Raw genomic sequence first — 27,189 nt, 5'->3', positions numbered from 1 at the left:
GCACAGAGCACTTCTCTAATGACTTGAAATGAATGCAGTGGCGACCGAAAAGGGTGCTATTTATACAAGCGAGATAGCATGAGCATGATAAGCGAGATTACTGATTCGGATAATCAAAATCGGTTTTGTTCTGAGAATAGCGAGTCCCTAGACTCCCTATGCACCTCGCTGGCAGCGCTCAGTACCGCACCGAAGGGACAAGGAATGTGGAGGGACAGGTACACCATATATCCTTTACGTTATCTTCTTTTTCCTGCCGATATAAATTTTGCATAATGGCGCAAAACACAATTATTAGCGACGATAAACATATTAACGATACCTGTAAAAGAAGGAAAGTTCTATTTATTATTTAAAAATAATAGCACAGTTATAGCAGTCTGTCCGAAGAGGGAGGAAAGTTAAGCATGCTATAATATTTATAAGAGAAAGAATCGTTCTTCCAACAAATTGTTGAATAGTAGAAAGTAGGAGGTTTCAACGTTGCAACAGCTGCCGCTGGATGTTTTTCTCTCATATAGTTAATTTAAGTTGAATTACTTCGCGCGGACGAAATCTGTTTCGCACCAATTAGGTCGATAATAATTTCGAAGTGATGCACTTCTCAATTGGAAAAGATTTAAATTGACTCAAATTCTCAGTGTACAGTTCGAAATTAAACAGATTTCGGAGCGTCATTACATTTTAAGTTTCTTCCGCGAGGTATGTCTTCTTTTCGCAGAGTGTGAGTGTGTTGCGTATCTTTTTCTCTCTACTATAATACATAATTATTATTGTTACTTCTTGTTTCGTAGTCGTGTACAATAGAAAAGTGGCTTGCGTGTGATGAGTGCACTTTACGAAGTGATCAGCAACAATCATCATCATCATCATCATCATTATCACGAACAGGAGCACATTTTACGAAAGCGAAACAAAAAAAAAGATTTAAAAAAGAATCAGACGTGTCGTGCTGATGTGAATTTGATTTAAAGAACAAAAATTCTGTAAAATTGTGCTGATATTAGGATACTCATTAGCGATATATCATCTCTCTATTATGCCATCTCATCATCATGTTTATGAACGAATGGATACTAACGCGTTTTTTATTTTGTTCCCGATCCTCTCTGTTATTTTATTTGCGCTACTCGCAGAATTCCACAGTGGAGAAAGTAAGTGATCTTCTCTCATCAATCTTAGCTTCTGCAATTTGCCGTGTACATATATCACACCCCTCCTTCGATTTTCTTTCGATTATTCTTTCTTCCATCGTTATACACAGCCTATATCTGTTGCCGCACAACCCCCTGTAGTCGCTGACTCTTATTATTCTTAGAAACATCGTACATCGCTCAGCGAACGCAGCTCGTTTAACGATCAAAGGATGATTCATAAAATAAATTTGATCTCTCGAGAAATCAGTAAAATTTAACGCGAAGAAATACGCGATGAATGAAACGGCAGGCACGCGCATCCTGCAGTCAATCTCGATTTTTCCATGTTACTCTCGGCGGTGAATTTATTCAGTAGAAACGTACGTAAGCGCGGTTTACACAGGCGTCGACAAATCTATTAAATTTAAAATATAAAAAGAAAAAACGAGGAGAAAAATGAACTGCGGCTACTCTTTAATAACTGCGCACTCGAACGACCGCACTAATCGACGCCGGGTGTCAATATCGCGAGGAACGTCCTTGCTGAGTTTATGTTCGCTGCGCGATGTGCATTACACAATTCTCCTGTGAATAATTCACAGGCGGATCAGTGGGTCTCTCAGCGCCGGCATCAGCTACATGCTAAAGAATGCGGGTAGTTGAGAGCGACTGAATAGAACCAATTCGTTTGAATCGAGTTAGATGACACTTTCGTTGCCTTCAATGTCGGTAGTTTGGCGCTTACGGCTGTATCACATTCATTCGACAGACGTCTCACGTAGGATTACCCATAGATTTGATCTACTTAGCCGTTTTATTTATCTCTTATTTTGCCACACGTATACTCACACCTATATACACCCATACACACACCTCGTGCAACCCGTTGTCATCTCGTAGAAATGTCCACGCTGATAGCTGGACCTGTATAGATAGCTGTTTTATTTATCTCTTATTTTGCCGTACATCTCATTGTCGTATAATCTTATCCACATTACATTGAGCCAAAGTAATTACATTTACGCACAACAATTAAGTGTCGATAGAACGTAGTACGAATTATCTCACTGTCACCGTAGGAAAGACACGTCACAGCTGATAATGTCATGGTGTTAACGCGCTCGAAGCGCATATTGTGTCTAAATTTTAACAATAATCTCATATATGAGATCGTCATAATCTCCGATTCACGGATATCACGCTTATAGTACAATTTCTCGAGAATATTATGCTTTCCAGCTTTACGCACTTTTCGTAACAGTTAATTCGCGTCAGCGAATTATACAGTGCATTGTGACTGATATTAATGTTAGAATTATTCACGTATATAAGTTCGACTTTTAATTTTCTACCATGGTATCCTTTTATTGCGAGTTCCGTGAAATTTTGGTCTAACGTTGATATATATAACAATTAAAAATTATAACTGTGATATTTTTTTATATCGTCCACTGCGGGGTTTTTCAAAATGCATATGTTATATGACAAACTCATTCTATTTTCGAATTAACGTAAATTTCTGTAAACTGTTCTGATGGTTCGACAAAGCGATATCGCGCGTGTTTGAAAGTAATGTCGAGGACACACATATTTTGGGTACCTAAAATAGACCTTGACTGTGCATCTTTTGTAAGCAGCCTCCACATATATAATGCAATTTTTTTATTGCAATTTTTTGTAATAATATCCTGGACGATCCCACGCGACGTGTCGTAAGCCCGAACGTAACACTCTCTCAAAATCTCCCCAGCTTCCTGGTTTCCTTCTTGGTGGACGCGAGAGGCGGTGCGATGCGCGGTTGCAGGCACAGTGGCGTCCGCGTGATTGTTCCACCGCGTAAGGCCGCGATGCCTATGCGCGTCACGTGCAGATACCTGAGGAGAGACAAATTGACCAACCCGCCCCCCTTGATGGAGGGAGAAGCGTTGGCCAGCCGCATCCTCGAATTGGGTCCTGTGGGTGCGAAATTCCTGGGGTACGTTCCTCAATTATCTTTCAACGATTTTATTTTTCCATTCCAACTGCGGTCGGAAGTATACACGCTTATTGCGTTTTTTCGGACTAATGATAAGTGTAAAGTAAACTGAAGAGACTTTTTGGAATAATACTTTATTACGCAGTTGCTTAAACGTTAAGAATTTTTTTTCGTGTGCAGCCCCGTTATCATAGAGGTGCCACATTTCGCGTCGCTGCGCGGAAAGGAACGGGAAATAGTGATTCTGCGATCGGACAACGGAGAGACTTGGCGCGAGCACACCTTGGAAGCCAGCGAGGAGGCTGTCCAGGATGTGCTTAACGAGAGCTTTGAGGGTGAAGGTATGATTCAAGCAACTTCTTTATCGCGATTCTAGAATGATATGGCAATCACTGAGCTGATGTACCTTTTCAGAGCTAAGCCAGCTAGAGGATCTCCAGACGTCTCGTATCGTGAGGATACTCACCGTAGATTTCCCACATTACTTCGCGGTAGTATCTCGCATCCGACAAGAGGTCCACGCGGTTGGTCCCGAGGGCGGCACCGTGTCGTCATCCGCTGTACCACAAGTACAAGCTGTCTTCCCGCAAGCGGCCCTTACTAAGAAAATCAGAGTCGGTCTGCAGGTATTTATCCGTTTCCCTTCATTAATTAAATATGTTTATTAACTCATCTGCATTTACTAGCATTTAAAAATGATTAATTACTCACGATAGGCGAAGGAATTGGTCATTTAAATCTCCAAAAATCGCCTATGTCTTTGTAAATTAAGAAATTGGAACATTTGATAAATAATTTAATATACGTAATATAATTCTTCAGAGGTACATCTTTCCATAAGTTATTTATTGTATTCAATAAAGTTATTGTTACATATTACAGGCACATCCTATACCGGCGGATCTCGTGGCCAAGTTACTCGGAAACAGAGTAGCCGTGTCGCCGATCGTTACCGTCGAGCCGAGACGAAGGAAGTTCCACAAGCCGATAACTTTAACTATTCCAGTACCACAGGCGGCCAATAAAGGCATGATCAATCAGTATTCCGGAGACGCGCCGACTTTGAGACTCCTGTGCAGCATAACTGGTAATATATGCTTGCACGTAACATTGTAGAGCAGCGTACCGTCTTACTGGAGAATCTCTTACCGATATAAACAGCTGGAACTAATATTATACGCATATACCTTTGGCGTATATATATATACGCTCTTGCCGAACTTACGTTATTACGCATTCGGATATCGGTTTACTGTAGTTTAGCAGGCATGAAACGCAGTCGGTAGGCTATATCGTCTGTTCTCAGGTCACTCGGAACTGCGAACCAAGTATCGTACGTTGCACGAAAAGATTGCTTAAATGGTAGCAGCACTTTTGCAACTCGTTTATGTTTAGTATGGTAACAGTCTGTACGATTCGTGACTTGCACCAGCGTGTAAAGATGTTCCAGTGTGAAATTTTCAATTAAATGGAGAAAATCGATTTATGTATGTGAATGTTGGGAGATATGTCGTATGTTTTGTCGTAAATGATTTTTTTTGTCGTCTATCGTATTATCGAGAAATGATTTCTTTTGTCGTCCGTCGTATTATCGAGAAATGTCCCGAGGACTTTCGGATAGAGATTTAAAAGGGAGATGGTAGCTGCATGTTTCTTAGAAACATTTCGTTGAGTATCATTATTGTATACATATCTTGTTGTGATTCATTGTTAATGCTTGCATATTGTTAGGATTGAGTCATTTAGGTATGGATTATCAATTAAAGTAGATAACATTTTACTATATCTAGCCCATTGTTAAGAGTTAACTTCAAAGTTTTTGTTTCAGCACATTCGTTTGTCTGGTAATCGCTTTAATATATTAGTAATTTGTGATTTATATGAAATTGTACTCATGATATACATATACATACATATATTATATATATATGTATATATCAAGTATATGGATTATATAATTGTCCTCTGTAATACCCAATCATATAATCTAAAAAGATTTATGTCATTATAACAATGTTACATACAATATTACACTGAATACTATCACATTTAGTTTATTTTAGCTGTAATCTGTTGAGAATATATTTCAAGTATTACAGTATTTCTACAGTATACTCCTAAAATCAAAAGATATACATATAATTATTTTTGTCTTCTTATCTGTCTTTTAATTTAATATTACTTTAATCACTTTTTTCATAAAATGACACATATTGATTATTATTTTGCGATATCATTTCTATTTATCACAATTATCTTACATCCATACACCTACGATTGCTTTTTACACATTTCGTATATAGCGCTTTCTCTTGATTTTGCAAGCATTATCATTCGGTCGCCATGTACCTACTTTTTATTACACTCAAACATTGATAAAAAGCACCTAACAACAACGCACTCACAGCGACCGTTTTTAAATGCAAAATTTCCTCGGGTTGATAATTATTTATCGATTAATATACCCAGTATTATTTTTACTCATAGAAACTGATTCATATCCGAATTGTTAATTGCCCGTATTTAATCTCGGTCGTGCGAAAATATACCACACATATTTCACTTTTGTCACCTGCGAATCTGCAACACGGACATATTTTAATAATGTTATTGGACTTGGCATGTATGTCGTTCAGGGGGTCAGACTCGGGCAGTCTGGGAGGACGTCACAGGCTCGACGCCGTTGACCTTTGTGAAAGATTGCGTTTCCTTCACCACCACAGTTTCCGCCCGTTTCTGGTTAATGGACTGCCGTAATATTTCCGAGGCCACGAAAATGGCCACGGAACTCTACACGCACGCGACACATGTGCCCTTCATGGCTAAGTACGTTTCGACTGATGTAACGTGACACGTGAATTTTTAGTGATAAATTACACAGGTGCAAATTATACAGGAAGAAACTATTTTAATGTTTATTTTATGATAGGTTCGTAGTTTTTGCGAAACGGGTGGATCCATTGGAAGCGAGACTACGTGTGTTCTGTATGACGGACGACAAAGAGGACAAAACTTTAGAGCATCAGGAACATTTTACAGAAGTCGCAAAAAGTCGAGACGTCGAGGTAACTGTCGGCAATAAAAATGCAGATTGCCGTCAAAGTGTTCATTAAATCTTACTCAATGCTACAGGTTCTCGAAGGAAAAACGCAATACATGGAATTTTCGGGAAATCTCGTACCCGTTCTGAAAACCGGTGAACAGCTGCAACTACCGTTCAGAGCTTTCAAGGAAAATAGGGTCCCATTCACAGCGAGAATAAAGGATCCGGATGCCGCGGATATGATGGGTCGAATCATGTTTATGAGCGAGCCTAAGGTTCCGAGAGGTGAACTACCACAAACGCCGATCTGCACGCTAAACATTTTGCTACCGGAGAAGATTTCTCCGGATACTGCGGTCTCCGAGCTCGATTTATTGGAATTGTCGAAGAACTACAGTTTCCTACGCGATGGTGGAATAAGTAAGTGAACAATAATATGTGATATAATAAAATGGAAATTAATTACTAACGACACATGTTACCAAAGTTTTCTATATTTTACGAAAAACGAATATTGTTTTCAGGCAGACCAGATGCTATACACAGAGCGACCATCCGTTTAACAGACATCGCTAATTTATTGGATAAAGATTGGGAACCACTAGCGGAAGAGTTGAATATTCCACCCAACGATGTGGCCCTAATAAAACAAGAATATCCTGACAAACCCGCGCAACAGGCCGCTGCCATGTTCAAAATCTGGCAAAACAGTGGAAACAAAGCCACAGGTGAGTCCGCGGGCATTACGCAATTTATTTATCTTTACATCACCGAACTAGCGTAACGTGTTAATTTTCGATGAATGAGAGTTGCGGGTAGCTGCCTTGGTAACCTTTAAAAAACCTGTTTGCTAGCAAGGTCAATTAATTAGACACGCGCGCTATAGTTGAGTCAGGCGTGAGGAATCTCTCCTAGCAACGTAGATATGTGATGATCTCATCACCGTGCATTATTATGCCTGACATAAGTCTACACGCTTCGTTCCCTCTCCTTCCTTCCCGCTAATGGCATTGACTCGCACATAACTCGCGATGTTTCTGCAATCGGTAGAAATAACAAGCGGGCGTGATTCCGCAGTATGTGATCGGCAGTCGCGCAGTTAAAGTGATTAAAATCTGAGTGTCCTCTGCAGCTTCTTTATTTGTACCGGTTTTACAAATCGCCGAATTATTTGTATCTCTGAATCTGTATTACCGAGATTATTTAATATCCCGACATTCCTGCGATAAAGTAATACATTTTTTCAAGACCGCTGTTTCCTTAGATTTTAATTAATTTAATTCTAACGAAGAAAAATATAGAAAAGAAAACGATGTTTATATCTTTATATCAAGAATATGAAAATCAGAATTATTACACGAGCGAGCTTTTGTTAATATTTCGGAGACAGCCTTGCTTACGTCCACAATGTGCAATACATTCAGGTCTGTGCAAAATCAAAAGAAAGCGAATAAAAATATTATTAGTAATAAATTTTGACGATGTGAATATCGATAATGTATTCTTGCTTTTAAAACCTATTGATACTTATGATATTTAAAGAATATATAGAACAATGTATTATAATAAATGTTTATAATATATTGAATTGTCCACTTTTATCTATTCACATTAATAGATTGAAATATCACGGGTCGTTCTTAATTTGTAGGAAACACGTTAGAAAAGGCTCTCAATAAAATCGGGCGAGAAGATATAGTGAACAAATGTATCTTCAACGTCGAGTTAGTGACTGACGACGTTGAAAAAGCTGTAGCGAGAGTCAGATTGGATCAGCCAGGATTTGATTCATTGAAGGAGGAATTGGGGCCGTCGAGAAACACGTCACTTCGCCGTGATGCAACTATGGATCCTAAGATGGACCCTGATTACGAAGAGCCCGATAGAATGAAGGTGCGCATCTTATGCAAATCTGGAAGAATTTACATGCATAATTGTAATTTAATTCAAGTCAACATGTGACAAAGCAAAAGATGATATTTTATCGCTTGACCTTAGTCTTGTTATCTAGCGAGCGCTATTATTAAGCGCAATTGAAGAAGATACGATCCTTCCACTTTATATCTCATAATAACTCTTTTACGTATGCTACAACAGTTAAAAGGCTTATACATAACAGTAATTTACTCAAATAACTACTTCTCCATGAGCGTGGGATTCTTCTAATCGCCAAGATAAAACGCAATTCTCTCTTTGTTCTAGGACTCTGAATCAATCGAGGATCTTAGTATCACTGGCGCACGCGATAAACGTAAGTGTAACAGCAATATCTATAAACTTAATTTTATTATTACTCGCTCTTGCATTGCGTTTTAACATATTATATTAGATACAATTTGTCAAAAATAATTGAATATTATACATTTTCTCTTTCATTATACTACAATACATACTGCAATAAAAAATGTGACGTCACGGCTCACAATACTTGAATGATGCACGCCACGCCACAACGCGCGTTATTAGTTGTGTCAAATACACAGAAACGAACACTTTTACTCGTGCTTACCTAGAAAACGTATTAGTCAACGCTTTGCCGGGCAATCTTACTGCGGCCACGTATATCCGTTACATTTGTCATGCAACGTTTCACATCAGCTCGTGTTACCTATGTGTCTCGTTTACGCATTTTCTGCACTTCACAGCCAAAGAGCACATCACAATCACAAACGGCACTGTATTCAACGGAACCTCGACCCCCATCAAAGACAAATACGCGAGCGACGAGAAAGAGCTCGGCGACATGATGGCTGATTACCTTGAGCACAAATGCCACACGACCGACACGATGAGCAAAAAGTCGCGTGACGAACTGGACGATCCGGAGGCAAAACGCCAGAAAGCGATCGCCGACGCCAACAAGATAGTCTCTGGTAAGTGAGCTTGAAAGCGATTTGAATGAATGGTGGGTTGAGGGGCCGTGCTTACTACTACTGGCAAAGAAAACCGGCAGCCGTTAATCGAGTTTTAGCGGAGCTACGTCGCCAAATGCGGGACTGCGCATTCTTACATACATAATTACTTAAAATTCAGCAGCATGATTGGATTAATGCTGCGGGCGCACGCTTGATCCTAAGGGGATCGACTTACTCGTATTAACCATCTGTCGACGAACTGCGTTTCGACGGACTCGCTATAGACCTCGCTAGATCGGAGATACACTTTTCTTTAGTGATATCGTGTTCAGTTATGAAATGTACTCGCTTAAAAGACTTTCGAACAATGCACGAGATGTACAATTATATTTCTCGAATAGCTTTATACATTTCTTTGCGCGTGTTTGGCATTATTCTCTTCTCTCTTAATAATACTATTTTTCGGTGAATCTTCTTATATATTCTTATGGACGTTTGTTTCTTCATTTGTGATAAATGATACGTATCACCGTTATGCAGTTATGTCGTAACAAATGCACACGTAATTACTTATTTAATTATATTGGCGTATATAAATTATATGCCAAGACCGTAGTTTTTAAGTAGATATACCTCAATCCTAATCTATTTTGTACATTGAATTTTCACTTGTGACTTGTTATCGTCGTTTATGAAGCAAGCTTTAATTTTTACGTAAGTATTCAATCAACAATGTGCACGATCTTATTTCAGCGAAACGTTGCGGTCGAATAAACGCTAATACATGAATAAGGAATACTGTAATTGTTATAATGATTCTGGACACGATTCACGTCAATGCATAAAATTTATCTCAGCTTAATAAAGAAACACTGTACGTTTTGCAGAGCGCAAATAACGTACGTGAGCACTAAACATTTGTCTCTAAGCCGTTCACTCACAGGTTCTGGAAGCCAATGCGGATCTCTTCGGAATTTTACCAGCTTGCTTTTACTTTAATATATAACGGATTATTTTACCTTGGCCTATCTCAAGCAGCTATTACTTATATATTTATACAATAATTTTTATACCTCATTTTAATCATTCCCACTAATATCCTTAATACTCCGCGAACACTTTTAGATTAATTTGTTTCAGCAAGGTTTCGCTGCAATTATTTGGCGTTGCATGAATGGCCAATATGTGTGGCCCAATTGTGTGCGCGCACGGAGCAGCTGTCATTAGAAAAGATCACTAGACGTTGTCGCGTAGGCCATCAGAATATCGTTCCGTTATTTGCCTATAGCTCATAGATTAAAAGTTGCTAAAGTCATCACTAATAGCAGTTGACTGTTGTTTCTACTTAAAACAGTAATCAAGAGTTCTTTGTGAAGCTGTGAATATACTACTCAATATATACTACTGTTGTTTATATTTTCTAACAGCTTCATTTTGATATCTTCAGCATTCGTTCCATAGTTTATGTTCTACTAATCGAAATACTCTCCCGAGATACAAAGTTGCAAGCTACTGAGAACGTTTCAATGAAATTTATTATAAAAGTCAAAGTATGTATGTATAGTTGCACCACGTATATTAATTGTTGGTAGCAATTGATGTTACTTCTCCTTCTTGAATCGCACTTGCCTTGCGTATATAACGATGTAGTGAGAAGATGGCTGCTCCACAGCACATACACTTCACGCACAAAACAAACCACACTATTACAGTCTAACCGCAGTTCAATCAAAAGAGCAATCAAAGAGCGAGCCAGCTTACACTAATGATGACGAAATTGACAAATAAAATTGTGTTCCTTTTATTTTGCTACCACGTATACAGATGCCTAAAATGTATTATACTTAATTAACAGGTGTAATAGCAGACGCAGAGAAAGAGAAGGGGAAGTTAGCGAAGGAAGGGTGGTCGGTGGTTTATGATGATGCGCGGGACAGTAAAGAGGCGCGGGGTGCGATAGGTCAAACTGTAATTAACGTTCACTTAGATCAAACGGCTGCCGAGCCGAAAGGTTTTGTTCCCAAATCAGAGCAAATCCCTAGTATCGAGCCGCCGATGATTAAGCAGCATCGCGGTGGGACGCCGGATCCCAAAGTTAGCACTTCGAAAACAGTAGTTTCCGTCAGTGGCGATCCGAAAGTAGGTCAGACGATAGTTACTAAAACTACGGTAATAAAACAAACGCCGACTAAGACTGTGACCACGAAAGAAACGGTAATCGTTTCTCCCGATAAAAAAGACGTTGTTAGTGAGAAGGAGAAACTGTCTAAGGAAGGTAAGGAAGTCGACGAAAAGTTGGCTCAGGGCGCGGATCTTACGCGAAAGACGAAGGTCGAAACTGTAATCAGAACTGATCAGACGAAACCAGAAGCAAAAACTCCTGCAGACAAGGATAAAGATAAAGACAAGGAGAAGGAGAAGGACAAAGATGCGAAGACCATGAAAACATCAGGTTATGAAGACATTTACAACGTGCAGCATTCGGCGGACAGTACGGAAGAAAAATCAGATGAAGAGACGAAGAAAACGAAGGACAAGAGTGGCGGAATATTTTCGGGAATTTTTAAAGGTTCCAAATTGAAAAGAGGCAAGAAAGGTTCGAAAGACACGTCCTTTGACAGTGGCGACGAGGAATCGAAGGCTGTTCTAACGAAAGTCTCAGAACAGCAACCGGAACTTGCTTCTAGCGAAGTGACGGACTCGCATTTCGACAGTAGACTACCGGAAATCACAGCCTCCCCCAATGTGAGATTGACTACCGCGGAATTTTTGGAGGATTCTAGACGAGTCGCTGCGGGCATGCATGTACCTTACGAAAGTCTTGCTAAGCCAGCGGAGAAGGAAGACAAGAAAGCAGAGGCTGCTGAGAGCGACGATGACGGCAAAGACAAAACAGGCTTCTTCTCGAGTCTGTTCAAAAGCAAGTCTAAAAAGGACGAAGATGGGTCTGCCATACCCGTTATTCACGTCGAGAAACCTAAAGAGAGCGCAGAGCAAATCGCGAAGAGAGAGAAAAAGAAGCTGGCAGCAATCGCGAAAGAAAAGGAGGATTTACTGGAACTACAAATGAAGGAAAAGGAAAAAGAGGCTGAAGCATCTAAAATTGTCGAAGTGCCTAGTGCAATCGAAAAAGAAGCGGAGAAGACTGTAAAGATCGGCGCAAAAGCTGTCGAGGATGCCGAAAGCAAAGCAGCTGAAAAAGTCGTTGCTTCAACGGATGAGCAGGCACCTAGTAGGGATGACGAAAAGGAAGAAGATAAGGTAAAGGAAAAGGTCGGCTTCTTCGGGATCTTCAGGAGTCCAAAGTTCAAGGACAAGAAGCTTGCCAAATCGAAGGAAACATCCTTTGACAGCGGCGATGAGGAAATCAAAGCCGTGACAGAAAAACTCTTGGATGACACGCGGAAAGTTGCTGACACTAGCGCATTACCGATCGTGTACAAAAGCGACGGCACAAAAGTCACTCCCAAAGAAGAGGTGCGCACTTTCGTGTCGAGCACACTTTACGACGTCGATACTCCCGCAGATAAAATCGGTAAATCGTACGATGTTGTTCAAACCACGACGATGATCATCGAGAGAACTATACACGAAGAAGTAAACGGAAAAACGGACGTTGACAAAGAAAAAACTCAGAAGGGCGAGAAAAAAGATACCGAAAAACTTGCTGCAGAGGTAAAATCCGACACGCCGGAACCGAAAGCTCCCGAGACGGAGAAAGAGACGAGCGAGGATACTAAAGAAAAAAGTGGCTTTTTCGGTATGTTCAAGAGCCCAAAACTCAGGAGCAAGAAGAGAAGCAGATCCCGAGAGCAGAGTTCTTCAAAAGAGACTTCTTTCGATAGCGGAGACGAGGAAGTTCGATTGGCAACGGCGAAACTTCTGGAAGACACGAGACAGATGGCAGAAAACCTGCAGGCTGGAGAAAAAGTATCGGAGAGTGTTACAAAAACTCCGCCTATAGACGAAGAAATTAAAAAATCTATCATTCCCGAGGATGAAGCTGTCGGAAAAGATAAGGGCGGCATTTTCGGTATATTCAAAAGTCCCAAACAGCCGAGGAGCTCTAGATCCAGGAGCAGGTCTAAAGAGAAGACGCCGTCGCTCGAACTGCCGGACAGTGGCCACGACGATTTACGAGAAGCAACTGCAAAATTCCTGGAGGATTCACGGAATACGGCGGCTATCTTGGGTGAAGTGACGGGTCTCAAAGATAAAGATAAGGACGATAAGTTGATAAAAGAGGTAAAGAAAGTTGAACAGCATATCACAACTACAGCAGAAGATGCTGATAGAGCCATCAAAGACGGTAAAGACGCGATTGGCAAAAAGGTAGAGGAGAAAACACGCGACGTTGTCGACGGCGCTGAAGCTGCGAAAGATAAAACAGCCAAGGAGGCAAAAAAGGCGAAAGAGAAAGGGTCAGGATTTCTATCGGGGATATTCAAAGGTGCGAAGCATGCTGCGGAAGAAGTATCTGATGATGTAAAAGAATTCTTGGATGATACGAAGAAAGAAGCTGCCTTGGAGGAAGCGCGAGCTAAAGAAGCGGCAGTTGCTGATTTGAAGAATTTAGAACAGAAAAAAGATGATTTGGTAACAGGCGCGAAAGATATTACTGATAAAACTGTTACCGACATTAAAGACTCGAAAGATAAGACGGTGTCCGCTGTAAAGGACAAGAAAGAAAAAGTTATTGAAAAGATTTCGAAAGATGTGGAGAAGGTAGCGGATCACGTAAAAACAGCTACCGACAAAGCTGTGACAGATTCGAAGAAAGTAGGCGAGAAAATAGAAACCACTGCGAAAGATGCCACGCAAGCAGGTAAAGAAATTAAAGAGGCAGTCACTACAGAGATAAAGGAAGACGCAAAAACAGCGAAAGAAAAGCTATCATCCGGTGCTGAATCAGCTGCGGATACCATAGCATCTGCTAAAGATAAAACCACCAAAGAGGCGAAGAAAGCTAAAGAGAAAGGAAGTGGTTTCTTCTCTGGCATCTTCAAAGGTGCGAAACACGCCGTAGAAGATGCGGCTGAAGATGTTAAAGAATTTATGGATGACACGAAGAAGGAAGCTGCGTTAGAAGAAGAACGTGCCAAAGAAAAGGCTGCTGCGGGTCTGAAAGATTTGAAAGACAAGAAAGACACTGTCGTTAATGAAGTCCAAGAAACTGTAGATAAAGCTGTCGATAAAGCAAAAGATACAAAAGATAAAACAGTCTCTGTAGTAAAAGACAAGAAAGATGAAATTGTCGAAGAAGTTTCCAAAGATGTGCAGAAAGTTGCCGATACCACGAAAGCAGCTGGTGAGAAAGTAACAGCAGAAACGAAAAAAGTCGGTGAAAAAGTAGAAGAAACCGCGGCAGATGTTGCACAAGCTGCTAAAGATACTAAAGATGCAGCAGTTAAAGAGATAAAGGAAGATACAAAGTTAGTGAAAGAAAAATTGGCAGCAGGCGCTGATGCGATCGCAGAAACTGCGGATAGCACAAAAGATAAAGCAACGAAAGAAGCGAAAAAGGCTAAAGAAAAAACATCTGGTTTCTTCTCAGGCATCTTTAAAGGTGCGAAACACGCTGCGGAAGATGCGACAGACGACGTTAAAGAATTTTTGGATGAGACGAAGAAAGAAGCAGAAATGGAAGAAAAACGTGTTAAAGAAAAAGCCGCTGCGGAATTGAAAGACCTGAAAGATAAAAAAGATACTGTCGTTAGTGAAATTCAAGAAACTGTAGATAAAGCGAAAGATGCGAAGGATAAAACAGTCTCTGCAGTAAAAGACGAAAAGGATAAAGTTGTCGAGAAGGTATCAAAAGATGCGCAAAAAATTTCCGACACCACAAAAGCAGCCGGGGAGAAAGTAGCTGTAGAAACGAAAAAAGTTGGTGAAAAAATAGGAGAAACCGCGGCAGACGTTGCTCAAGCAGCTAAGGATACTAAAGATGCAGCAGTTAAAGAGATAAAGGAAGATACAAAGTTAGTAAAAGAAAAATTGGCAGAAGGCGCTGACGCAGTCGCAGAAACTGCAGATAGCACAAAAGATAAAGCAACAAAAGAAGCGAAAAAGGCTAAAGAAAAAACAACTGGTTTCTTCTCAGGCATCTTCAAAGGTGCGAAACACGCTGTGGAAGATGCGACAGACGACGTTAAAGAATTTTTGGATGAGACAAAGAAAGAAGCTGAAATGGAAGAAGAACGTGTCAAAGAAAAAGCCGCAGCGGAACTGAAAGATCTGAAAGATAAGAAAGACACTGTCGTTAGTGAAGTTCAAGAAACTGTAGATAAAACCGTTGATAAAGCGAAAGATGCAAGAGATAAAACAGTTTCTACAGTAAAAGACAAAAAGGATAAAGTTGTTGAGGAGGTATCAAAAGATGCGCAAAAAGTTGCCGACACCACGAAAGCAGCCGGTGAGAAAGTAGCAGCAGAAACGAAGAAGATTGGAGAAAAAATAGGAGATACTGCGGCAGATGTAGCACAAGCAGCTAAGGATACTAAAGATGCAGCGATTAAAGAGATAAAGGAAGATACAAAATTAGTTAAAGAAAAAATGGCAGCAGGCGCTGACGCGGCCGCAGAAGCAACAGATAGTGCAAAGGATAAAGTGACGAAAGAAGCAAAGAAAGCTAAAGATAAAACTGGTGGCTTCTTTTCTGGTATCTTCAAAGGGGCGAAGCACGCCGTAGAAGATGCGGCTGACGATGTTAAAGAATTTGTGGATGAGACGAAGAAGGAAGCTGCGTTAGAAGAAGAACGTGCCAAAGAAAAGGCTGCTGCAGATTTGAAAGATCTGAAAGACAAAAAGGACGTTGTCGTTAGTGAAGTTCAAGAAGCTGTAGATAAAGCGAAAGATGCAAAAGATAAAACAGTCTCTGCAGTAAAAGACAAAAAGGATAAAGTTGTCGAGGAAATCTCCAAAGATGCGCAGAAAGTTGCCGATACCACGAAAGCAGCCGGTGAGAAAGTAGCAGTAGAAACGAAGGAGACCGGCAAAAAGATAGGAGATACCGCAGCTGATGTAGCGCAAGCAGCTAAGGATACTAAGGATGCAGCCGTTAAAGAGATAAAGGAAGATACGAAATTAGTGAAAGAGAAATTAGCAGCAGGAGCTGATGCTGCTGCCGAAACTGTAGATAGTACAAAAGATAAAGCGACGAAACAAGCAAAGAAAGCTAAGGAAAAAGCAACTGGTTTCTTTTCCGGCATTTTCAAAGGTGCGAAACACTCTGTAGATGATGCATCTAGCGACGTCAAGGAATTTTTGGACGAAACAAAGAGAGAAGCTGAAATGGAAGAAGAACGTGTCAAAGAAAAAGCCGCAGCGGAACTGAAAGATCTGAAAGACAAGAAAGACACTGTCGTTAGTGAAGTTAAAGAAACTGTAGATAAAGCCGTTGATAAAGCGAAAGATGCAAAAGATATGACAATCTCTGCAATGAAAGACAAAAAAGATAAAGTTGTCGAGGAAATTTCCAAAGATGCGAAGAAGGTTGCCGATACCACGAAAGCAGCCGGCGAGAAAGTAGAAGTGGAAACGAAGAAAGTCGGTGAAAAGATAAAAGAAACCGCGGCAGATGTTGCACAAACTGCCAAAGATACTAAAGATGCAGCAGTTAAAGAGATAAAGGAAGATACAAAGATAGTAAAAGAGAAATTGACAGCAGGCGCAGATGCAACTGCAGAAGCTGCGGACAGTGCTAAGGAAAAAGTGACGAAAGAAGCGAAGAAAGCTAAAGATAAAACAGGTGGCTTCTTTTCTGGCATATTCAAAGGTACGAAACATGCCGTAGAAGATACAACTAGCGATGTTAAAGAATTTTTGGATGAGACAAAAAGAGAAGCATCATTAGAAAAAGAACGTGTTAAAGAAGATGTTGCTGCCGATCTTAAGGATTTGAAGGATAGAAAAGACGCTGTTGTTGCAGAAATTCAAGATACCGCAGATAAGGTTATCACTGATGCGAAAGATGCGAAGGATAAAGCAATTTCTGCTGCCAAAGATAAAAAGGATAAAATTGAAGAAGAAGTTTCGAAGGATGCTCAGAAAGCTGCTGATACCACGAAAGCAGTCGGTGAAAAAGTAGCAACAGAAACGAAGAAAATCGGTGAGAAAATAGGAGAAACTGCAGCAGATGTTGCACAAGCTGCCAAGGGCACTAAAGATGCAGCGGTTAAAGAAGTGAAGGAGGATACGAAAAAAGTAAAGGAAAAATTAGCAGCAAGCGCTGATGCGGCTGCAGAAGCTGTGGATAGTGCAAAGGATAAAACGTCGAAAGAAGCGAAAAAAGCTAAGGAGAAAACAAGTGGCTTCTTTTCCGGGATATTTAAAGGTGCGAAACACGCTGTGGAAGATGCTGCCGATGACGTCAAAGAATATTTGGACGAGACGAAGAAGGAAGCTGTTTTGGAGGAAGACCGTACTAAAGAGAAGATTGCCGCGGGATTGAAAGATTTAAAAGATAAGAAGGATACTGTTACAACCGAAGTTAAAGAAGCTGCTGACCAAGCTATTACTGATGTAAAGGATGCGAAGGATAAAGCAGTTTCTACTGCTAAAGATAAAAAGGATAAAATTGAAGAGAAAGTTTCTAAAGATGTACAAAAGGTTGCCGACACTACAAAAGCAGCTAGTGAAAAAGTTGCAACAGAGACGAAGAAGATTGGTGAGAAAATAGGAGAGACAGCATCAGAAGTTACGCAGGATGTAAAAGATACTAAAGATGCAGCGGTCAAAGAAATGAAAGAGGATACAAAGTTCGTGAAGGATAAGTTAGCAGCAGGCGCTGATGCTGCTGCGGAAGCTGCAGACAGTGCAAAAGATAAAGCTACGAAAGAGGCGAAAAAAGCGAAAGAAAAGACAAGTGGTTTCTTTTCTGGTATATTCAAGGGTGCGAAACACGCCACGGAAGATATATCTGAAGATGTGAAGGAGCATGTAAGCGACACGGAAAAGGAAGCAGCTGAAAAATTGGAGGAGTTAAAACGTAAGAAGGATGACGCAGTACATAGCGCTAAGGATACCGCGGACAAAGCTGTTAAAGATGTAAAGGATGTTAAAGATAAAGCAGTTTCTACCGCGAAAGATACGAAAGATAAGCTGATAGATACAGCTGTCAAAGATATAGATAAGGCTGAACATGATTTGAAAGCAGCTCGTGACGACGTAGTTACAAAGACCAAGGAAATAGTCGAAAAAGTAGAAACTTCCGTGGCAGATGCCGGGAGTGATGTGAAGGATGTCAAGGATGCAGTTGTGACGGAAGCAAAAGAAGACGCTAAAGTTATAAAGGAAAAGTTGGCTGCCAAAGCTGAATCTATTTCGGATTCGGCAGAAGTTACTAAAGACAAGGCAAGTAAAGAGGCGAAGAAAGCTAAGGAAAAGGCTACTAGCTTTTTCTCAGGAATATTTAGAGGATCGAAACATTCCGCGGACAGCGCAGTGGATGACGTAAAAGAGTTTCTGGATGAAACGAGAAAGGAAGCAGCATTAGAGCAAGCACAGGCCAAGGAAGCGGCGGAAGCAGAACTCAAAGATCTGAAGCACAAGACAGGCAGTATGGTTATCGATGCGAAAGATGCAAAAGATCGTGTCACTGAGGAAATAATCGACCAAGTCGAGAAGACTATTGACGCCACTAAAGCGACAGGCGACAAAGCAATTGCAGATACAAAGGGAATTGTCGATGATATTACGCAAGGTGTTGCAGATACAAAAGATAGCGTGGCGAAAGAAGTGAAAGAAGACGTACAAGCTGCGAAAGAGAAATTAAAAGCAGGCGTTGACTCTGTAGCAGAAAGTGCTGCTTCTACGAAAGACAAGGTAACTAAGGAGTCGAAGAAAGCTAAAGAAAAAGGTAGCGGCTTTCTTTCGGGAATATTTAAGAGTGCAAAGCATGCTGCAGAAGAAGTATCCGATGATGTAAAAGAATTTGTAGATGAGACGAAGAAAAAAGCTGCACAGGAACAAGAGCGTGCCAAAGAAAAAGTCTCAGCAGGTGTGAAAGATTTAAAGGATACAAAAGAGGCTGTTGTTACTGGCATTCAAGACGCCACTGACAAAGCCGTCACTGACGCAAAAGCTGTTAAAGATAAAACTGTTTCTGCAGTAAAAGACAAGAAAGATGAAATTGTCGAAGATGTTTCCAAAGATGCAAAGAAGGTTGTTGACACCACGAAAGCAGCCGGCGAGAAAGTAGCAGCGGAAACGAAGAAAGTCGGTGAAAAGATAGAAGAAACAGCGGCAGATGTTGCACAAACAGCCAAGGATACTAAAGATGCAGCAATTAAAGAGATAAAAGAAGATACAAAATTAGTAAAAGAAAAATTAGCTGCAGGCGCTGACACTACTGCGGAAGCTATAGATACTGCAAAAGATAAAACGACGAAAGAAGCAAAAAAAGCTAAAGAAAAAACAGGTCGCTTCTTTTCAGGGATATTTAAAGGTGCGAAACACTCTGTAGATGATGCATCTAGCGACGTCAAGGAATTTTTGGACGAAACAAAGAGAGAAGCTTCTGTAGAAAAAGAACGTGCTAAAGAAGAAATTACTGCAGGACTCAAAGATTTGAAAGATAAAAAAGATGCGGTTGTTTCTGGTGTTCAACAGACCGCAGACAAAGCCGCAGCTGACGTGAAAGAGGCAAAAGATAAAGCAGTTTCCGCTGTTAAAGATAAAAAGGATAAAATTGTGGAAGAAGTTTCAAAGGACACACAGAAAGTGACCGATGCGACGAAAGCAACCGGTGAAAAACTAGCAGCAGAAACGAAGAAGATCGGTGAAAAAGTAGGAGATACTGCGACGGATGTTGCGCAAGCTGCCAAAGACACTAAAGATGCAGCAGTTACGGAAGTAAAGGAAGATACGAAATTAGTAAAAGAAAAATTGGCAGCAGGCGTTGACGCGGTCACAGAGGCTGCGGACAGTGCAAAGGATAAAGCGACAAAAGAGGCAAAGAAAGCTAAAGAGAAAGGAAGCGGTTTCTTCTCTGGCATCTTCAAAGGTGCGAAACACGCCGTAGAAGATGCAGCCGACGATGTTAAAGAATATATGGATGAGACTAAAAAGGAAGCTGCTTTGGAAGAAGAACGTGTCAAAGAAAAAGCTGCTGCGGGACTGAAAGATTTGAAAGACAAGAAAGACACTGTCGTTAGTGAAATTCAAGAAACTGTAGATAAAGCCGTTGATAAAGCGAAAGATGCAAAAGATAAAACAGTCTCTGCAGTAAAAGACAAAAAAGATAAAATTGTCGATGAAATTTCGAAAGATGCGCAGGCAGTCGCTGATACCACGAAAGCAGCCGGTGCGAAAGTAGCAGCGGAAACAGATAAAGTCAGTGAAAAAATAGGAGAAACCGCGGCGGATGTTGCACAAGCTGCCAAGGACACCAAAGATGCAGCGATTAAAGAAGTGAAGGAGGATACGAAAAAAGTAAAGGAAAAATTATCTGCAAATGCTGATGCGGCTGCAGAAGCTGTGGATAGTGCAAAAGATAAAGCGTCGAAAGAAGCGAAAAAAGCTAAGGAGAAAACAGGTCGCTTCTTTTCTGGGATATTTAAAGGAGGAAAACACGCCGCAGAAGACGCAACTGACGATGTTAAGAAATTCTTGGACGAAACAAAAAGAGAAGCTTCATTAGAAAAGCAACGTGCTACGGAAGAAGTTGCCGCAGGTCTCAAAGATTTGAAAGATAAGCAAGACGCTATTGTTACTGGAGTTCAAGAAGTCGCAGACAAGGCCATCACCGATACAAAAGATGCAAAAGATATGACAATCTCTGCAATGAAAGACAAGAAAGATAAAGTTGTCGAGGAAATTTCCAAAGATGCGAAGAAGGTTGCCGATACCACGAAAGCAGCCGGCGAGAAAGTAGCAGTGGAAACGAAGAAAGTCGGTGAAAAGATAAAAGAAACCGCGGCAGATGTTGCACAAGCTGCCAAAGATACTAAAGATGCAACAATTAAAGAGATAAAAGAAGATACAAAATTAGTGAAAGAAAAATTGGCTGCAGATGCTGACGCTACTGCAGAAGCTGCGGACAGTGCAAAGGATAAAGTAACGAAAGAAGCGAAGAAAGTTAAAGATAAAACTGGTGGCTTCTTTTCTGGCATCTTCAAAGGTGCGAAGCATGCCGTAGAAGATGCAGCTGACGATGTTAAAGAATTTGTGGATGAGACTAAGAAGGAAGCTGCTTTAGAAGAAGAACGTGCCAAAGAAAAAGCTGCTGCGGGTCTAAAAGATCTGAAAGATAAAAAGGACACTGTTATTAGTGAAGTTCAAGAAGCTGTAGATAAAGCGAAAGATGCAAAAGATAAAACAGTTTCTGCAGTAAAAGATAAAAAGGATAAAGTTGTCGAGGAAGTATCTAAAGATGCGCAGAAAGTTGCTGATACCACGAAAGCAGCCGGCGAGAAAGTAGCAGCAGAAACGAAAAAAGTCGGCGAAAAAATAGGAGAAACCGCGGCAGATGTTGCACAAGCTGCCAAAGATACTAAAGATGCAGCAGTTAAAGAGATAAAGGAAGATACAAAATTAGTGAAAGAAAAATTGACTGCAAGTGCTGACACTGCTGCGGACACTATAGATTCCGCAAAAGATAAAACGACGAAAGAAGCAAAGAAAGCTAAAGAAAAAACAGGTCGATTCTTGTCCGGAATATTTAAAGGTGCGAAACACTCTGTAGATGATGCATCTAGCGACGTCAAGGAATTTTTGGACGAAACGAAGAGAGAAGCTTCTGTAGAAAAAGAACGTGCTAAAGAAGAAATTGCCGCTGGTCTGAAGGATTTAAAGGATAAGAAGGACGCAGTCGTAGCCGGAGTACAACAAGCAGCAGACAAAGCCGCAGCTGACGTGAAAGAGACAAAAGATAAAACAGTTTCCGCAGCAGAAGACAAAAAGGATAAAGTTGTCGAGGAGGTATCAAAAGATGCGCAAAAAATTGCCGACACTACGAAAGCAGCCGGTGAGAAGGTAGCAGCAGAAACGAAAAAAGTCGGCGAAAAAATAGGAGAAACCGCGGCAGATGTTGCACAAGCAGCTAAGGATACTAAAGATGCAACAGTTAAAGAGATAAAAGAAGATACAAAATTAGTTAAAGAAAAAATGGCAGCAGGCGCTGACGCGGCCGCAGAAGCTACAGATAGTGCAAAGGATAAAGTGGCGAAAGAAGCAAAGAAAGCTAAAGAAAAAACAGGTCGCTTCTTTTCCGGAATATTTAAAGGTGCGAAACACTCTGTAGATGATGCATCTAGTGACGTCAAGGAATTTTTGGACGAAACAAAGAGAGAAGCTTCTGTAGAAAAAGAACGTGCTAAAGAAGATATTGCCGCTGGCCTGAAAGATTTAAAGGATAAGAAGGACGCAGTCGTAACCGGAGTACAACAAGCAGCAGACAAAGCCGCAGCTGACGTGAAAGAGACAAAAGATAAAACAGTTTCCGCTGTTAAAGATAAAAAGGATAAAATTGTGGAAGAAGTTTCAAAGGACGCACAGAAAGTGACCGATGCGACGAAAGCAGCCGGTGAGAAACTAGCAGCAGAAACAAAAAAGATCGGTGAAAAAGTAGGAGATATTGCGACGGATGTTGCGCAAGCTGCCAAAGGCACTAAAGATTCAGCTGTTAAGGAAGTAAAGGAAGATACAAAATTAGTGAAAGAGAAAATGGCAGCAGACACTGACGCGGTCGCCGAAGCTACAGATAGTGCAAAAGATAAGGTAACGAAAGAGACGAAAAAGGCTAAAGAAAAAACTGCTGGTTTCTTTTCCGGGATCTTCAAAGGTGCAAAACACGCTGTAGAAGACGCAACGGACGATGTTAAAGAATTTTTAGATGAAACAAAACATGAAGCCGAACTTGAAGAAGCGCGTGCTAAAGAAGCAGCAGTAGCTGGATTAAAGGAATTGGAACATAAGAAGGATGCTGTTGTCAGTGGTGTAAAAGACACGTCAGATCGAGCTATCACTGAAGTAAAAGATGCCAAGGATAAGACTGTCGCCGCAGCGAAAGATACGAAAGACAAAATAACTGAGAAAGTTTCGGAAGATATCCAGAAAGCTGCTGATACGGGCAAAGCTGCTAAAGACAAAGTAACATCGGAAGTGAAGAAGGTTGGTGAGAAATTAGATTCAACAGCACAGGATGTTGCGCACGGAGTTTCACATGCAAAAGATGCAGCCACTAAAGAAGTTAAAGATGATGCAAAAGTGGTGAAAGAAAAAATGACTGCCGGAGTTGGAGCTATGACTGAAAGTGCTGAGAGTCTTAAGGATAAAGCGGTCAAAGGAGCAAAGAAAACAAAGGAGAAAGGATCTAGTTTTCTGTCGGGTATATTTAAAGGTGCCAAGCATTCCGTTGAAAGCGCAACAGACGACGTCAAAGAATTTCTAGATGAAACGAAACACGAAGCAGAACTGGAAGAAGCACGTGCTAAAGAAGCAGCAGCGGCTGGATTGAAGGAACTAGAACATAAAAAGGATGCTTCCGTTACTGGTGTAAAAGATACAACTGATCGAGTTGTTGCTGGAGTAAAAGACGCCAAGGATAAGACTGTTGCCGTAGCGAAAGACGCGAAGGAAAAAGTTACTGAGAAAGTTTCCGAAGATATTGATAAAGCTGCTGATGCAATTAAGACTGCTAAGGACAAAGTAACCTCAGAAATGAAAGAAACTGGTGAAAAACTAGATTCGACAGCGCGAGTCGTTACCCAAGGAGTTGCAGATACCAAAGATGCAGTTGTTAAGGAAATACAAGATGATTCGAAAAAAGTGAAAGAGAAATTTACCGCGGGAGCCGAAGCCGTGGTCGATGGTGCTGATGCCGCTAAGGACAAGGCAACTAAAGAAGCTAAGAAAGCTAAAGAAAAGGGATCTGGTTTTCTATCGGGCATATTTAAAGGTACAAAACACGCTGTCACTGACGACGTCAAAGAATTTATGGAGGAAACAAAGAAGGAAGCTTTGTTAGAACAAGAACATACGAAAGAGAAAGCAGCCGCGAGTCTCAAAGACTTGAAGGACAAGAAAGATGCTACGATCACCGAAGTTCGAGAAGTTATAGACAAAACTGTCGCTGACGCGAAAGATGCAAAAGCTAAAACAGTTTCTGCAGTAAAAGATAAAAAGGATAAAGTTGTCGAGGAAGTATCGAAAGATGCGCAGAAAGTTGCCGATACCACGAAAGCAGCCGGTGAGAAAATAGCAGCAGAAACAAAGAAAATCGGTGAAAAAATAGGAGATACCACGGCAGATGTTGCACAAGCTGCTAAGGATACTAAAGATGCAGCGGCTAAAGAAGTGAAAGATGATGCAAAATTAGCAAAAGAAAAGTTGACAGCTGGTATCGGCGCTGTAGCCGACGGTACCGAGGCAGCTAAAGATAAAGCGGTCAAAGGAGCAAAGAAAACAAAGGAGAAAGGATCTGGTTTTCTGTCGGGTATATTTAAAGGCGCCAAGCATTCCGTTGAAAGCGCAACAGACGACGTCAAAGAATTTCTAGACGAAACGAAACGCGAAGCAGAACTGGAAGAAGCACGTGCTAAAGAAGCAGCAGCGGCTGGATTGAAGGACCTAGAACATAAGAAGGATACTGTCGTTACTGGCGTAAAAGATACAACTGATCGAGTTGTTGCTGGAGTAAAAGATGTCAAGGATAAGACTGTTGCCGCAGCGAAAGATACGAAAGAAAAAGTGACTGAGAAAATCTCCGAAGATATTGATAAAGCTACTGATGCGGTCAAAGCTGTTAAAGACGAAGTAACCTCAGAAATGAAAGAAGCTGGTGAAAAATTAGATTCGACAGCGCGAGTTGTTACCCAAGGAGTTGCAGATACCAAAGATGCAGTTGTTAAGGAAGTACAGGATGATACGAAAAAGGTGAAAGAGAAATTGGCAGCGGGAGCCGAAGCTGTGACCGATGGTGCTGGAGCAGCTAAAGATAAGGCAACTAAAGAAGCGAAGAAAGCTAAGGAAAAGGGATCCGGTTTTCTCTCGGGAATCGTTAAAGGCGCGAAACACGCTGTCGGGAGCGCAAAGGACGATGTCAAGGAATTTCTGGACGAGACGAAGCAGGAAGCGAAATTGGAAGAAACTCGTGCTAAAGAAACTGCTGCGACTGGTTTGAAGAAATTGGAACACAAGAAAGATGCTGTTGTCGATAGTGCAAAGGACGTTACAAAAGAATTGGCAGCTGACGTCAAAGACGCTAAAGATAAAATTTCCGAGACGGTGGCCCAAACAGCAGACACCACGAAGACTGCAGTTCATGAGCTAGCGGCTGAAACGAAGAAAGTCGGTGAGAAACTAGAATCCAAGACCACGGATATCGCACATGGTATAAAGGGTGCCAGAGAAAGTCTCGATAAAAAAATAAAAGAAGATAAAAAGGCGGTGAAGGAGAAATTATTAACGAGAGCCGATACTGTCGCTGTCGGCGTCAAAGCGGCCAAAGACGAGCTTGCGAAAGACGCCAAAAAGGCGAAGGACCAGGGATCGGATATCCTGTCTGGAGTTATTCAAGATACAAAGCAAACAGGAAAGAAAGTTACCGACGATGTGAAAGACTTTTTGGAAGCAACCAGACAGGAGGCAGCTACTGATGAAGCGCTTGCTAGAGAGGCCGCGGCGGCGAGGTTGAAGGAACTCGGACAGACGAAGGATAAAGCCGCCGGTGAAATTAAAACTGCTACAGACAAAGCTGCGAAGGGTGCGAAAGACGCTAAGGAGAAGAGTCTTTCCGGTATAAAAGGTGCGAAGGACAAAACGGTTTCCTCTGTGAAAGCGGTGGGAAGTAAGATAGGACGTGGTGTGTCGCAAGCCGGTGAGAAAGTTAAGTCCACTGGTCAAGATGTAACGCAGAGGACTAAACGCACGAAAGACGCCGTTGTAAGCGAAACGAAGGAAGACGCACGAGTGGTCAGAGGGAAGCTGGCAACTGGCGCGGGTGCAGTCGCCAGTACAGCGGAGACTGCTGCGGATAAAACCACGAAAGAAGCTAAAAAGGTCAAGCAAAAAGCAGGCGGTTTTCTATCAGGCGTGGTGAAGAGCGCCAAGCACGCGGTAGAAGACGCGACGGATGACATGAAAGAGTTCCTGGAGGAGACCAAGCAGGAGGCAACCGCGGAGGAAGCTCGCGCTAAGAGCAATCTCGCTCAAGCGAAAGATAAATCCGCCAAGTCGACCACTGACGCGAAGAACAAATCTGTCGGCGCCGTCAAAGCCACAAGGAAAAGCATCACCCCCCCGAAGGTGTCAAAATCACCAGCGGACGCGAAAACCACGGACAAAGCTTCGCCCGTCATTAAAAGAACGGGCAAAGTAACAGAAACGGAAACGAAAAGAGTCGGTGGTAGAGTAGGATCGAGACGCTCAAGCGAGAGTACTCAGGAGGTTGTTCGTAGGTCGGAGGTAGCTGGTAGGCCGGAGACGTCCGGTGGCGTCGAGCATTTAACCGAAACAGTTAGCGTTAAGAAAGTATCTCGCATTCCACAAAAGATTAGCCCGGGTAAGGAAGCGGCCGCGGACGATTCGGACAATTCGCGTAGAGTAGTAGAGAGTACAGTACCCACGGTAGGGCACCCCGAGCCTCGCACACGGCACTCCGTCACCACAGTCGTGACAAAGTCTGTGCGAACGACTCCACCGCCACCCAGTTCACTCGCCGAGTTCACTGACAGTAGAACCGAAGGTATCTTGCAATAATCTTGCGTTATATATCCATATCTATATCTATATATTATATATTACATATACCAGCTGTGTGTAACATGATTAATGATTAAGTTGACGCTTCTCTGTAACTTCAGTTTTAATAGTTATTCTCGTGACATCAGAGAGCAAAAAAAAAAGAGAGATATATATACATATATATACATTCATGCACCTTCGTCATTCATTAATGAGACCTAACACTCTAATCTCTCAATCATTTCCAGTCCACTAATTCATCGTTTTACAACCCGTAGAACCAATCGACAACATCTGAGACATTCATACTACCGCTTGTTCCTATTATAATTTTCTGCGTACTGTTTTGGATTTTCTTTATGTTTCCATGTGTATATCGAATGGGTATATTGTTAATTAAAATTAATTTTACACGAGAGTGAAATGCGCTTGATTATTTATATATTAATTATATTTTAGATGAAATCCAAATCAGAAACGTTCGTCATAGTACGAAGA

The 27,189-nt window shown here is 41.4% G+C and overlaps 1 protein-coding gene across 25 annotated transcripts in view; it reads left to right on the top strand.

Annotated features, from left to right (window-relative positions):
• The window catches only part of LOC112454584 (ankyrin-3), an 83,071-nt gene that overhangs the window by 46,615 nt on the left and 9,267 nt on the right, over window positions 1–27,189 (top strand). For 12 of the 25 annotated variants that reach the window (XR_003040746.1, XR_003040747.1, XR_003040751.1 and 9 more), the window contains 13 exons: window positions 141–218; window positions 2,887–3,111; window positions 3,292–3,452; window positions 3,526–3,737; window positions 3,994–4,198; window positions 5,748–5,937; window positions 6,041–6,176; window positions 6,244–6,574; window positions 6,679–6,882; window positions 7,806–8,047; window positions 8,357–8,405; window positions 8,800–9,027; window positions 10,865–26,692. Coding sequence is in view for 4 of the 25 variants with exons in the window: in XM_025016068.1 (XP_024871836.1) it covers window positions 141–218; window positions 2,887–3,111; window positions 3,292–3,452; window positions 3,526–3,737; window positions 3,994–4,198; window positions 5,748–5,937; window positions 6,041–6,176; window positions 6,244–6,574; window positions 6,679–6,882; window positions 7,806–8,047; window positions 8,357–8,405; window positions 8,800–9,027; window positions 10,865–26,692 (18,089 nt within the window). In the remaining 21 variants the exon portion in view is untranslated. Of the gene's footprint in view, window positions 1–140; window positions 219–1,136; window positions 1,155–2,886; window positions 3,112–3,291; window positions 3,453–3,525; window positions 3,738–3,993; window positions 4,199–4,842; window positions 5,011–5,747; window positions 5,938–6,040; window positions 6,177–6,243; window positions 6,575–6,678; window positions 6,883–7,805; window positions 8,048–8,356; window positions 8,406–8,799; window positions 9,028–10,864; window positions 26,693–27,189 lie in introns of those variants that run through there. The other 13 variants (XR_003040765.1, XR_003040764.1, XR_003040763.1 and 10 more) reach the window with 9 other exon arrangements.

The sequence above is a fragment of the Temnothorax curvispinosus genome, unplaced genomic scaffold, assembly GCF_003070985.1.
Source record: "Temnothorax curvispinosus isolate PA1 unplaced genomic scaffold, ASM307098v1 QBEX01005133.1, whole genome shotgun sequence".
Taxonomy (NCBI): domain Eukaryota; kingdom Metazoa; phylum Arthropoda; class Insecta; order Hymenoptera; family Formicidae; genus Temnothorax; species Temnothorax curvispinosus.
This window is presented reverse-complemented; position numbering and strand designations above follow the sequence as displayed.